Raw genomic sequence first — 14,193 nt, 5'->3', positions numbered from 1 at the left:
GGAGATACACACCACCCCATTATCTCTCTCCCCTCGACCGGTACTCACCAAAATTGAACACCATCAACTCCTGAAACACAAACAACCCTGCAAAATTTCCGAAATTTTCGACAAAAAGCACAGTACAGTAGTTAAGCTTCAAACAAGGTGAATAAAATTGTACCATACACACTAACGTCCATACATACAGAGAAAAACCCCGAATTTTCCCCATTTCTCAATGTTTCAAGGTCCCCAAATCCAAAAATGAAAAAAGAAATCTTGGGTTGGAGGTCATTTTTCGATCGATCGCCATAGTTTGCCTCTTATGTATAACAGCCGGGAAAATAAAAAAGAATCGTTTGGCCGTCCCAAAGCTGGGAGGCCCACCAGTGGCCAAGCGGTCTTCGTTCCCTGAACGCCGGGAGTTCGGTCGTGGGTTCCCCCCTCGCTCGGACAGACTGGCCACGTGGAGTTTTCCGGGTTTTCTCCACGCCTGTAACGCCTAAATAGGGGGCCTGTTTCTCTTAAAAAGACCTCCCGGAAGGCATCCCCTAGGCAGATCGCCCAAGTGTTGCGTTGCCATAACTAACCAAAGCTGGGGAATTTATTTTCAATTTTCGTACTAATCCAGAAATTGTCTTTATTGTGCCCGAATCTCGGGACAGTCGAGGGTGGGGAAGCTGAAGATTTTTCTCTGGCCTGTACGAGCTCTGAACGGCCCTGTTGAATCTCGATGGGAGTGCCGAATTTCTCTACGTGTCCACAAGACATCACTGTAGTCTCGGACTTGCATTAGTCACATTTTCTCCAAATGAATCGAACCCATCACGGGACTTCCGTCTCTAGTACATCTCCCACTTTACTTTCGTCATATAAATTTTATTTTCCCCAACCACGTCTTTCTTGTTATTGGATTTTCAATTAGGACATAGAATTAATTTGTATAAAATATTAGGATATAAACATTTATTTTCTTTGTAAATTAGTGCGATTCCGTTATATCACCAATGGTCTTCATGGCAGTTCCGGACCCCAATTCTTTACATTCCTCCGTGAAATGTTTAGTATCTCTGTTGAGAACCAATGGTTTAAGACTTGTTAAATTAATATTTAAATATAAAATTATAATACATTTCTAAATAATAAACTAATATGTTGGATTAAAACCACTCTAATCTGACGTTCTAGCCGAAACTATATGATTGGATGATCTTTAGCGTAAATTCGCGCAGTTTACAACTCAACACAAGAAGTAACTTGTAATTTGCAACGAACTACCCTCGTTGCCCTTGAATCTGAGAATTCTTAGTTTCACAATCCACAGAGAATTCCTAGTTTCAAATACATCAGCAGCAACAACAAAACTTACACCAGACCAAGTTGTAAATACGTTCAATTAAATCGGGTCGTTAAAAAAACACCCTTTTTAAAAAAAATTGATTATCTATGGAAGCTCGGTACCAATCTTTGCTTTTGCATTGATCCGGCCTCTCACCACACATTAATGTTATTCTAAGAAGAGTTTTGAAATATCAATCGGGACTTAAGACAAAATAACAGGCAATAGCGTAGAACACACGCACGCGAAACCGACAGGAGAGTAAAAACCGACACTGTATTATTTGATGAAAATTTTAGATAATTTCTCATTAAAAGTAAGAGTAGAAATATACACTATCATTAAATAGAACATCGATTCACTGGTGCGAAAATCAGATGTTTGTCCTCAGTGACATACACACGTTTTTACAAACACCTACCATTTTTAAAAAATTGTCCAATATTCTATTTTTCTATAACCAAAATGATATTTAAGCACACATTTCGTATCACAGTTACCCGTTTTGTATGGACGAGTGTGGAAATTTCCAAGAAAATTTACCACAGTAGAACAATACCAAAATAAAACTGCAAAAACTTATATATATTATATAATAATTATAATATTTTTTGCTGCGTGTACGTATAGTACACACAATCAAGTGTCCATTCAACACTGTAGACAGGTTCTTGGAAACTGACATTAAATCGAAAAGTGCTGCCAATTCTTAGCAAACATTTCGTCCTCCCGGCAAAGTGGCTAGAGTTTTATAAAAAAAATTGTAAATGTCAATAAGTCCGACCTTACTGGAGATACACACGACCCTCCCCCATTATCTCCCATCCCTTCGACCTTTTAACCATTAAAATTTAATAGCATCAATCCCCTAATACACAAACCTCCCAAAAGCACAGGAGTTATTAAGCTTCAAAGAGGGTGAAAAAAATCGTGCCCCCACACATACACTAACATCTATACATACAGAAATTATCTTCGAAGTTTTTGCATTTCTAGGCATTCAATGTACAAGAATGTAAAAATATGGGGGAATCATTTTTGCCGGATATCCATACTTTCCCTCCGTGTAACAGCAGAGAAAGTAAAAATTATCATAAGGACCCATCGGTGTCAAGCGGTTTCGTTCCCAGAACACCCAAATTTCGGTCGTGGATTCGCGCCTGGCTCGGACAGGATGGCCGCGTGGAGTTTTCCGGGTTTTCTCCACGTCCGTAACGCCCGAATAGGGACCAGTTACCCTTTAAAAAAAAAAAAAGACCTTCCGGAAGGCATCTCCCTTAGAACTTTTAAAGGTAAATTCGGGAAAATTTCACGGGAAACTACTTTTTTCCTTCGTTTGGTATGTAATTTGCATAGTGCGCACGTTGAGCATGACCCTGTTGGCTGTGGGCGCGAGCTATCATACGGCTGTCGACTGGGAAAACTTCATACGACACGTTATGATGATTTCCTTGTATTAATTTCTCTCAAATGAAAGTTGGTGGACCCGGAAAGACTGATGAAACTGTTGTGAATAAAAGGAAAAACGAAAAAAAGGGAGGATTTTGAAAGGAACAGGGTGGGTTGTTGATGGAATTGTGCCTTCTGTTGTGCCAGATACTGCGCCTTCTGCCCCAAAAGCAATCCCCATGAAATCTGAAAATCCAAAGAGGAAGAAAGACAAAACGTGTGTTAAAAGTACGGGAAAAACGTGTCGAGTAAGATAAAACAAGATGTAGTCGCTAAAGATTTTGCAGAATCACCCTGTTCTAGTTCGAATAAATTGAAGAGAAAAAAATTATGTTAATTGTGAGTGCAAATTTCTTTCTTTAAAATACGGTTTTGTTAGTATTTGCGCTGTTCGCCATCTTGTTTTTGTGGACGCTACGTCCACAAAAACAAGATGGCGACCGGAAGTGCCGCCATCTTGTTTACCTAACAACACATTTACCTTTTTTTATTTGAACTCTTTATGCCCTGTGGGCACTAAGAGGGCCTCTTTTAGCGAGCCCGTTATGAGTTCGGCCGGGCCCATAATAAGGCGGCCGGATGGTAAGGGACGGGGCCTCCCGAAAAATTTCCTGGGGATTTTTCGACCCCCAGAAATTCCGTAACTGCGTCTTCTCCGAAAATCCTCTCGTGTTTGCTCCGTCTTCAAACATTTTTATCGTGATGGGACCATAACGAGTGGCAAACCAGACTGGTCGGTTCTACATCTTCAATTATCTAGGGTACGAACATAGACAACACGGCTTTGCCTTTACAACAACACATTTTTTAGGTGTCACCTTACCCACGGACTACCCTTTTTTTCCCCCCCTCTTATCTCATAAAATACGGCTGGGTTTCGATAATGCAAGATTGGGCTACGAATAACAGATTGAGATATTTGTAGTGCTGTAGGCTACTTTTTGAACCACTTGGCATTTGGCATGTAATACAGAAATATATAAATCTAGAATAATTCGATGTCGCGAGTAATTCGTCACCCGAATTTCGAACTAACGAGGATTTCCTGTATACTCCACGAATGGTGAAAATGGGCTACTCCAAGCCGGGATAGTCGCGTGGACTAAACTTAAACTACGAATAAAAAAAAAAGGCAAGCAAAACTTACAACTATAAACAGGATGCTCCAGATCCACTTGCGGCTTCAAGGATTGCTTCCTATTACTTGCTACAGGAAGGCAAAAGACCAATTTTCACAGCGAATTTCACATTCGAAGAAGTCCTCTCGTACGAGTCCAATTCCTTTTATTCCTCAAGCAATAACAGAACAAAGTCTACAGTTGTGCAAATGCGCCAAAACATCAATCATCTCGCACAAAATCCACGAAAAAATAAATGAAAAGGCAATCATTATTATACCACCGATCACGCTCAGTAACCGACTTCGTATAATCCAGCGTATCTGTATGCAAATTTTAAACACTTCCACCAACGAAATCTCGTACACAGAGCGGAAGTATGACGTAGATTTAGGTTGTAGGATTGTAAAAATCTTTGTAAAATATTCGAATGCAATCCTCGTGTGTAAAGAAAATAAATTAAACAAGCAAAAATGCTATTTATTTATACGTTCCAGCAGTTCTCAAAGCGATGAGGTTATGACTAACCTGATTAGATTAGGCATCTGATCCGAATTTATTATAAAATTTGCTTTATCTAAACAACTTGCATGCTAGTTTACGAGACAATAGTGCTAACAAACCATATATAGATTACCACGACAGCGCGGTGGCACGCAGTAATCCCGGAGGATGCAGGATTTTGTGTCAAGATAGTGTAACTTGATTATTGAAATTAGTTTGGCAGATAACGTGTTTTTGTAGCATTACATTGGGCGACCCATTTATAAAATATGGTCTGCCGACACCTTTACCTCCATATCATTTGACTCACAGTAACTTTACTGTCTTCATCAAGCAATCCCTGGTACAGACTTTGCCTTTTTTTACGCTTAACTTAGTTTTTGCTGTCAGATCTCCAAAGGTTAAATTTGGATTCATCTGAAAACACAACAGAATCCCACATATTGAGGCTTCAGTCCGCAAGCTCTTTAATCGAGATGTCTGCATTTTACTCGTTACCAATGGCTTCATACATGAACGACAGGCTTTAAAAACCCACGCTAGGCAAGGTCATGCAGTTCCTACATTTAATTTTACGTTTGCTCTCCCCGCTTCCAGAAGAACCAGCAATACAAATATATTCTCGAAGACAGACACTTTAGTATCCTATTCTGGCATGGCACACACATTTACCTCTTGATCTAGCTTTTCTTTCAATACTGCTACATTCATGCCTCCTTTGTAACAAACACACAACTGTCCATTGATGGCAATGTACTGTACACACTGTGCTATTTTACCAGATAAACCTTCAAGTTTTCAAACAAAATGGCGTAATCATTAGAAACATTGCTGCAGTAAATTTTTTCACTGTTATGTTATGGATGATGAAATCTTGTATGGTTCCTTGTACGCCACTGTATTGTATTATTCTTTACATGTGAACAATATCAGACTAATTATTGTTATTAATCCGAATCAATTGTCTAGTTATGTGTAATCTAAATTCAGTCTATTCTAAGATATAAATGATTTCGGTTCATGTTATCATAATCAGTTTTATATTAGTATTTGGAACATTTAGCTCTATATATTTTACTATAAAATGTAAATAATATATATGAATAATGACAACATTTCGATACGTACTTTTTATGATATAAATTTATTAGAGACATTCAGCAAAATTTCAGTCATTCTCATTGCAATTCATTTAATATTATCAACAGATTAAGGGAAAATTTTTGTTCTTTGGTTAGACACAACATCACTTGTCATTATCACACACTGCTATGATGATACATTTTCTTTTTTTTTAAATATATCGTCCATTGTTTTTTTTTCTTAACCGGCAACAGATACAAAAAAGAAACGAAAAAATTTAACAATGCTGGAAAAAAAAATATATATGAAATCACATCCATACAGTTTTGTGATGAAGAGAGAGATTATGTCCATACTTTCGGAGCAATTCCATCAGATATAATTCTCAAATGTTAGTACCAAAGACACCACAAATATAAACATTATTATTCTACCATCTGTACATATTAACTCCATGGCTCAATTTTGTCATGGATTATCTGAAATGTTGACATTAACACAAATTTTTTTTTGTACAAATTGACACTATTTACAACCCCAATGTAGCAAAACAAGGCATTGGGAAAGAGATTAGTTGGCCAGTAATCTGTTGGAAGCAATTATGTGCAGGCACTCAATTTTTAATTTAAAAAATTAACCGAAAATTCAAGATAAATAACATTTACTTTAGCAGATATTATTATTATTATTATAACTAATAAAAAAATTAAAATTTCAAGAGATTTTTTATGAGTTATCTCTTACTTGGTCACAGCTGATTTGTTAATACAGTATGAAACTCAGTAATGGATAGAGACAGTTACTACTGTAACAAATATTTTCAAGAAACTATTTCAAACTTACGATACAATAGGATATATTTTTACGAAAAGATGGTAAAATTTTCTGTATTTTATAGCTCTACTCGTTAACGAACAAATTAGATATTAGATCCGACGAAGAATAACGCTTCCTTTCACAATTTTAACAAAAAGAATAGCTTTATTAAAAACAATTTTTTTTTAAAGATTCATTAAAAAATACGGTAATGTGTATAATAAAATAAAATTCGTATATTGATGTTCAAATAAAATATACTTAAATATATAGCACGTCAATAGGATATTTACTTATTTTGCTTAAATTTACACAGTGTGAATTTGTTAACATTTCTAAAAATTTTTACATTAAAACTTAATTTGTTATAAAAATCTTAAGTTTGGTCTCTCTTTTTTTACTTATGACAATTTACAAATACACATTAGAAATACATAAGTTTTTTTTTTCACAATCAAAATAAAAGTACAATTAGTAAAGGTAGAGAGACCTCAATTAATATTTATAGTAAAAATTTATGCTTATAATTGAGCTCTTTTATCACAGTTCCTAGCTTTATCGTTCTACAAAATTTCAACAGATTATTGTTCGCCAAAAAACATTAAGTAAGAAAAACTGGATCCTGTCAAATTATTAAGAAATCAAACGTTGGAAAAATATCTGCAAAGAAATTGCCGTTTGTCGAAGGTAAACAAGTGCATCGTCGTATTATTATTATACATTATAAAACTGTCAACAGCTGCCCAGGACAAAGAGATTACAACCCTGACAAGTTTTAGTATTAGACTTTCTAATATAACTTACATCTTTCTCTTTTGATATGAAAGTATTTTATTTTTTTTTTTTCAATCATAAAATTCTGATTGAGCACAATATTCCATCTTCCAACTTATAATAATAAAAATCCAAAATATCTTAAAATAATTTAACAAAAGAATATTTGAAAAATTTAATTAAATTCCAAATAAATTCAAGAACGTCATCTAAACTGATATTTAAATATCCATAATATGAAAGTGAGTTAGAGAGAAATAGAGAGAGAGAGAGAGTAAAAGAGAGCTTAAGGTTCCGACACTAGTAAACAACTATTAGCTACAACTCTTGAAATGCTGTTATATCTACTGATACCATTTGATGAATGCATCGTTCCGTCATCGTAATCGTCAAAAGAGTTTTTTTTTTAAATAAATAAATCAGCATTTCTAATTGTATAACTAAACTTCAGACATTGTTTTTTAAAAAACTGTATTTTAAGGAACTATTATATAAAGTGTAAGCACGATTTTAGAGGGGGGAAAAGAAACATTTATTAAAATAATCAGAAAAATGTAAGAGAAAAAATATTATATTACTTATATGTTAATCATTAGAATATATGATACATATGTTAAAATATTAATTTACATTAGCAATGCCCATCACAATGATTACATTGCTATCACAATAATCAATAAAGTAAAATAATATAAATAAAAAATATCATAGAATTAGTTAATTTGATGAGTTGTGTAAAAATGTAAGATTTATATAAAAATTAAAAAAAGAGAAAGAGTTAATGAGATGCTTTGAAAATTGAAAGTAAAAAATGAAATTAATATTAGAGTGTAATAAACTCAGGCAACNGGTCTCCCCATTGTGGACCTGGCCGAACTCATAATGGGCTTGCTAAAAGAGGCCCTCTTAGTGCCCACAAGGCGAAAAAAGTTAAAAAAAAAAAAGATGCGCACGAAAAATTTTGTTAATTAAAACTAAACAGAAGACAGATTCCTTAAAATTCTGTCCGGGTATCTTTATAAATTAATTGAGACAATGTGATATGTTGTTAATCTCTGTAAGTCATTTCTTTTAAATGACTGATTATTCAATGAAATTTAGTATTAATTTTTCTTATTACATGAAAAGAAATAACATTATCTAAATTGATTAATGCTTTCTATAATTTTTTCTTTTATGGCAGTAATATTTGATATCTATTTTTTCTTCAATTTAATATTTATCTAATTTTGAAAGTACTTTCCTTGGATTGCAGCCATATTTTGATAGCTGTACATGACTTAGAAAATGTAGATTGAATATGAACTGTCTTTCCAATGAAGTTCTTGGCACACTACTTAAAACTGGACTGATGGTATTTGACAACAGCTAACAATTTTAGATGGTACACATTTGGAAGCCTTCAACCATTTAACATAGTGCCATGTTAACATCTTTTTTCTTGTTTTTGATAACAGCAACTTCTCAATGTGTTTTATCCCAATTAGCCACGTTTGTTTTCCTGTATCTTCTTTAACAGATCTTGTATTGATACCGAGTACAGTGTGATTGACAAGAGGACAAAAAAATGTCAATGATGTGAAACGTAAGATGATGGAATTATCGTAGCTCTCGTTTCTTTCACTTTGGAAGGAAAATTATTAACAGCTAACCCCACGTATTTCATCCCTCAGAAAGGCATGTATGGTACTTTGAAAATTGGTACCTTTAGCTAGCTGCAGCCATTCTCGATGGGGATTTTGTCCATAACAGATTACATATTGTATGCAACGTACATTGGGTCCAATTGATCAGCTAAAAAACCATCTCTGAGATGCATTCTCTGCTTTTCTCCTCTGGAATTTATGGGTACTACACCTGGATCAACAACAACTACAACACCAACTATTAGTTGATGTTCTTCTAAGATAACATTGGTGACAAGGGGAACTAAATCCAAAGCTTCATTTTCATTTCCATCTAATTCTACTACTACCACCAATAGATTAGTCCAAGTAAACACAGCACTAGAAATTAAATATAAAATTAAAATAAAATTTCCATTTAAAATGAAATTAATTAAGAATTATTTCTCACCATTCTGACACTTTTTTATGACATCGAAGAACACTATTTTCAATATCTATTGGATGATACCTCATGCCTCTTAACATGATCATTTCATCTAAAGAGCCAACTACAAATACTGCATCATGTAATTCTGTATTAAAAAATTTAATGTTAAAATATTGTAATTATATTATCTTAAATAGTTAGTGTAATAACAATCAATTACAGTAAACTCCTGCTAACTTTGACCTCACCGACTTGGATTTTGTGTAACTCAAATTTTTCAAAAATTTGTCCGAGTTACACAAAGTCACAGTAATTTAAAATTTATTGACAGTACAAAAATTATAATTAAAAAGTGTTTTCAATATATAGAAGTCTGCAATACCATGCATTACATTACTGTAGTCTGTAAGTTACTAAAGACTGTACATTACCATATATTGTACTGTCATGAAATCTTTAGAGATCATTTCTTATTAATAATAATAATAATTTTAGCAGTATAATCTACTAAAGCTCAGTAAAACTTCTATACAGAGCTGATCCTAATATATTACTGCACTGAATTTCCACATTCTTGTTTTCAAATCATCAGAGAAAACACCCTAATAACTTGGCCTTTTGTAAACTTGGAGAACCTTAGCAGGGATTTACAGTAATAATCAAAAAATTCAACAAGAAGATATTTACTAATCATAGTAATTTATATAAAATTATTGTAGAACATAGTTCTTGTGCAATTTTTGGTGACTTAAAGCATTCTATGTGGCATTTTCATATTATTATTTACATAAAAACAATTTTAAAAGCATCTTTGGCATTTCAATTAATTAATTAAAAAACTATTATTTTGATTTTCTTTATTTTAAAATTTAATATTCAAAAAATATGATACTCAACACTGCAGGACCAAAACTGACAATGATTTAAAATAAAAGTTGATAGAATTGTTGTAACTCGTGAGTTCATAGCTGTTCATTTGTATCAAATTTCCATAATGCTTACATAAATGCCTTAAATTAAATATTACATAAAACTTTTACATGTTTGTTTTTTTACTTTTCAAAACTTTGTCTAAAACATTGAAGTTAACTTTAAAAGCTTATATGTTATAGTAGAATTCACTTATTGTAATCATGGATATCATCATCAGTTGCTTATAATGTAATAAGAATTAGCAAGTCTAAAAACACAAAATTTTATAAGTTTATTTTGACTTATTTATTATATTCAGAATTTTAGTTATAGTTACTACTACTTTCGGGTAAATTTTTAAGCTGTCTGTTTGCATCATTAGACTTAATATGTGGCTGATGATTATTAGAAGTGATAATGATCGCATGTTATCAGTTATTGTTATCGCTTTTAACCGGTGCTTTAAACATTAAATGTTTTAAGGATTGGTTTAAGAGTTAATGTTTTAATTGTTATTGCTTGAAGTAAAATAATTTGAAATAACAACTGTCAGCAATTTAGTTAAATGCTAGTTGTTAAAAGTGGCATAAAAAAACTTGATTGAAAATCTTTGAATTAAAATTGTGTTAATTAAATAATTTTATATTGTGTAAAACAGAACTATAGACTAGTGTGATAACATCTATTGTCTATTAATAATGATTAATAAATCTCAAATAAATAACTTTTTAAATAGTGACTAATTCCCACATGCTAGATTAATGTGTGGGAATTACAATTCAAATCCAGTTTCAGAACATTTTTTATGTACTGTACAATAGACTTTGCTCATTGTAATCACCTTGGAACTCATCTAAACTGATGATAATCAACTGATAACATAATTTAAATGGTTCTTTTCATGCTCATTGATGTGTGTGAAAAGGATGAACTTTAAGGACACACTTTATGTATTGTCTGTCATAGGAATTTTTTTTTTCCAATAAACTTTTTAAGCTTAAATACTTATCATTTGATAAAAATTGCCAAAACAATAACATTATGTAAAGTAAATAAATAAGATGACAATTATAGAAAATTATGATTTTATTGACATTTTAAAATTGTTTTAACATGCTTTTTTAATGTATAACTAGAAGACTTATTATAATAATTATTATTAATTAATAAATATTTCATCCAATATTGTTTGTCTGCTACCTGCTTCAACAATAGTTAGCACAATTCCAACAATTTATACTATTGTATTGAGACAATTAAAATGATTAATCTAGTAACTCTTTGTAGAGCCATCCCATTAATAAAATGATTAACTTAAAGCACTGGTTAAGACTGTAACTATTTACAAATGCATATTATCAGCCGCATGTTTAGACTGCACAAAAAAAGATCTATTTACTTGAAGATGATAATGATAACCAAATTCTGATTACAATAAACAAAGTTTTTATAATGAATTATAAATTAATATGCTTTTGAAACTGCTAATTTTAATAACATTAGCCAACTCATAACATTATCTGTTATTACAATAAGTGGAATTTACTTTATATAAAAATTTGATTAAAATTATTTCAAACCTATTAACTGTTAATGTTAGCAACAAACAACAACACACTGAATTAATAGTTCAAATTAACAAATTCAAATGAAAATATTAAATAATTTACTGTGTTAAATTTTAATCTGAAGACTTTTAGAAAAATTATTTATATTAAGAAATTAACTATATGGATTACAGTGATTATGTTTTCTTTTATTTAATAATGAGTCAAAAAATATAAGTACTTATTAATAATATGAATTCTGTTACCATTTTAAATACAGTAAAATTAAGATTAAACAAACCCGAAAACAAATCAACATACCAAAGTCCTGATTCATACCTCCGTCGGCTTGAACACATTCAGTTCTTCTTAGAAAACCAAGATAACCCGTACGTGCATACGTCTGCGTCGAATCACCAGTAATAAGACGTGCACCAAAATGATCATTATGGAGAGAGTCGTCTCCATATATAGTAAAATACCCACTGGCATTATGAGGAGATTGTACCCAAATCTATGTTAAAAAAAAGTCAATAAATTATATAATATTGTANATTGTTCATAGATATTATATTGTTTGAATTGTTACGTAATTTAAGTAATACGTCTGTACACCGTTAGATTTTCCTACTCCTCTTTATCCAGGAGGGCCATAGAAGAGTAGAACAGAAACATGGGGATTTTCAAGGGGTCTTATATTATGCCCATGATTTTTCAGTTAAATCTACTGTGTAAGAATAAGGAAGAGTTCGATTGCTTTCTGTTGGAATTCCTTTAGTACAGGCTCTGTCACTCCATGTTTAGTCCTATCATTCTGTCGACCATCCGGGCATTTACTTTATTAGTTAAAAATTCAGTTAACTGATTTCTGGACCACCCTTCATTTTTATATTTGAAATAATATTTTTTTTTTTCTTTTAAAAATGTTTTTTAAAAATGAAACTTCTTGTTAATTGTTTTTTAAGTTTATTTTTTTTAACGTCTGATCTCTAAATACTTTATATTTATGTGTTAAATCGTCTATTAAATTTCATTATGTTGATCTTTAATTTTAATTAAACAAATTAAAGAATAAGTTTATATTAAACTTTCTAAAATTATCTGTTGACTTTTATATTAATGTAAATGCAATATAATGAAAATAAATAATATATAAGAACATTAAAGACTGATTATAGAGAGTTTAGCCAACCACTAAAGTAGCCCACCAAATTAAAAAAAAATTCTTAAATCAATTAAAATATTTATTGCCTACACAACTGCTATGTTTTTTTTTCTTTATGGTGTTTTCTGTAAAAGCTGAAGAATTAAAACAGAAGTGTTTGCAGAAATTACTCTAAATGTGTAAATAGAAATTATTTGACTAAGAGCTCTGAACTAGGAAAACTCAGATTCACTTTTTCCTACTAATTAACATTGAACTGGAGTAGGGAGAAGGGATTGTAAGATGTGAGCTTCAATGTTGCCAACTTGTGAGAAAATTCTTTCTAGGTGTCACGATTTTGTTACATTAACAGAAGAATGAAACATTTGAGTGTCTACATGTATTCATTCACTTTACGTTCAGACTAATTATTTGCAAAATGAAGCAATGTTAATTGAAATGAAGCAGACTAATATAGCAAGCAATGTTTTAAATATGTTAAATATATGATGATTTCATAATTTTTTCCTCTATGTTAAAAAAAATTGTGTTTAATTTATGTAATAATATTTTGATTGTTTATATTATTCATAATATAGCCAAAATGTCTGACTATTGCTAGAAAATTATTTTGTATCAATTGCATTTTTTTCCCCCTCTGTTATATGCTTAAAACACTGTAAAAATGTCCTCATTATGAAGTGATTCCGTAAGTTTTGCCAGAAATAGTATATATTTTGTATATCTTTTAAGTTAATTTTGGAAAATTAATACAGAATGTAGTTCTTTAATTTTAATATTTACAAATATAAAAAATGTAAGAGTAAAAAAGTTCATCCTAAAAAAATCTTTCAAATGACAAACAATTTACTGTATTATAACTATAAATTTCAAAATAAAATTAAGTTCAATCAAACCTTAATGCAGTACAAATACCAAATAAATTTATATGTATTAGATTATCTTAATATTAATTATTGATTCCATTATTATTTTATAAGACAATAAATTTATATTATTTCAGTACAAACCTCTCCTAAATGAGAATCCCCACACTGGCCTCGTGTTTCAGGATTTGCAATAACAACTTTAACACCTGGCAAGAGTTTACCCGATTCCATTAAGCATAAGCTGTGAGGAGCACCTCTTTCGACAAGTGTAACTCTGTCATTCCTTAAAGCTCTCATATCTATATATACCATTGTGGGATCTGGACTAGAAGCACCCTATAAAAAAATACACGCAATAAATAAATATACTGTATTTACTCAAATGTAAAAGACTTTCAGATTTCAGTATGTCTGAAAATACGGTGCATTTAGAATTGGACATATTACATCAATTATTGTGATATAATATATTTCAAAACTAAAGTATGAAATTTATAAATATAATATGAATTGCATTATAATTGTATAGTTAATTCAAGAATTCTATGTTAAAGGTTCAAAAATTAATGTTTATTAAAAT

The 14,193-nt window shown here is 31.4% G+C and overlaps 1 protein-coding gene across 1 annotated transcript in view; it reads right to left on the bottom strand.

The window, feature by feature from the left end:
- Positions 1-7,993: 7,993 nt before the first annotated feature.
- The window catches only part of LOC111636403 (disco-interacting protein 2 homolog C-like), a 173,766-nt gene continuing 167,566 nt past the window's right edge, over positions 7,994-14,193 (bottom strand). The window contains exons 43-46 of the mRNA XM_023381649.1: positions 13,755-13,949; positions 11,901-12,093; positions 9,142-9,265; positions 7,994-9,071 (exon numbers count right to left, since the gene is read on the bottom strand). Of these exons, the coding sequence (XP_023237417.1) occupies positions 8,819-9,071; positions 9,142-9,265; positions 11,901-12,093; positions 13,755-13,949 (765 nt within the window). The 3' untranslated portion in view covers positions 7,994-8,818. The remainder of the gene's footprint in view (positions 9,072-9,141; positions 9,266-11,900; positions 12,094-13,754; positions 13,950-14,193) is intronic.

This window comes from Centruroides sculpturatus, unplaced genomic scaffold (genome assembly GCF_000671375.1).
Source record: "Centruroides sculpturatus isolate CEXI.00-Female unplaced genomic scaffold, Cexi_2.0 scaffold1062, whole genome shotgun sequence".
Taxonomy (NCBI): Eukaryota; Metazoa; Arthropoda; class Arachnida; order Scorpiones; family Buthidae; genus Centruroides; species Centruroides sculpturatus.
This window is presented reverse-complemented; position numbering and strand designations above follow the sequence as displayed.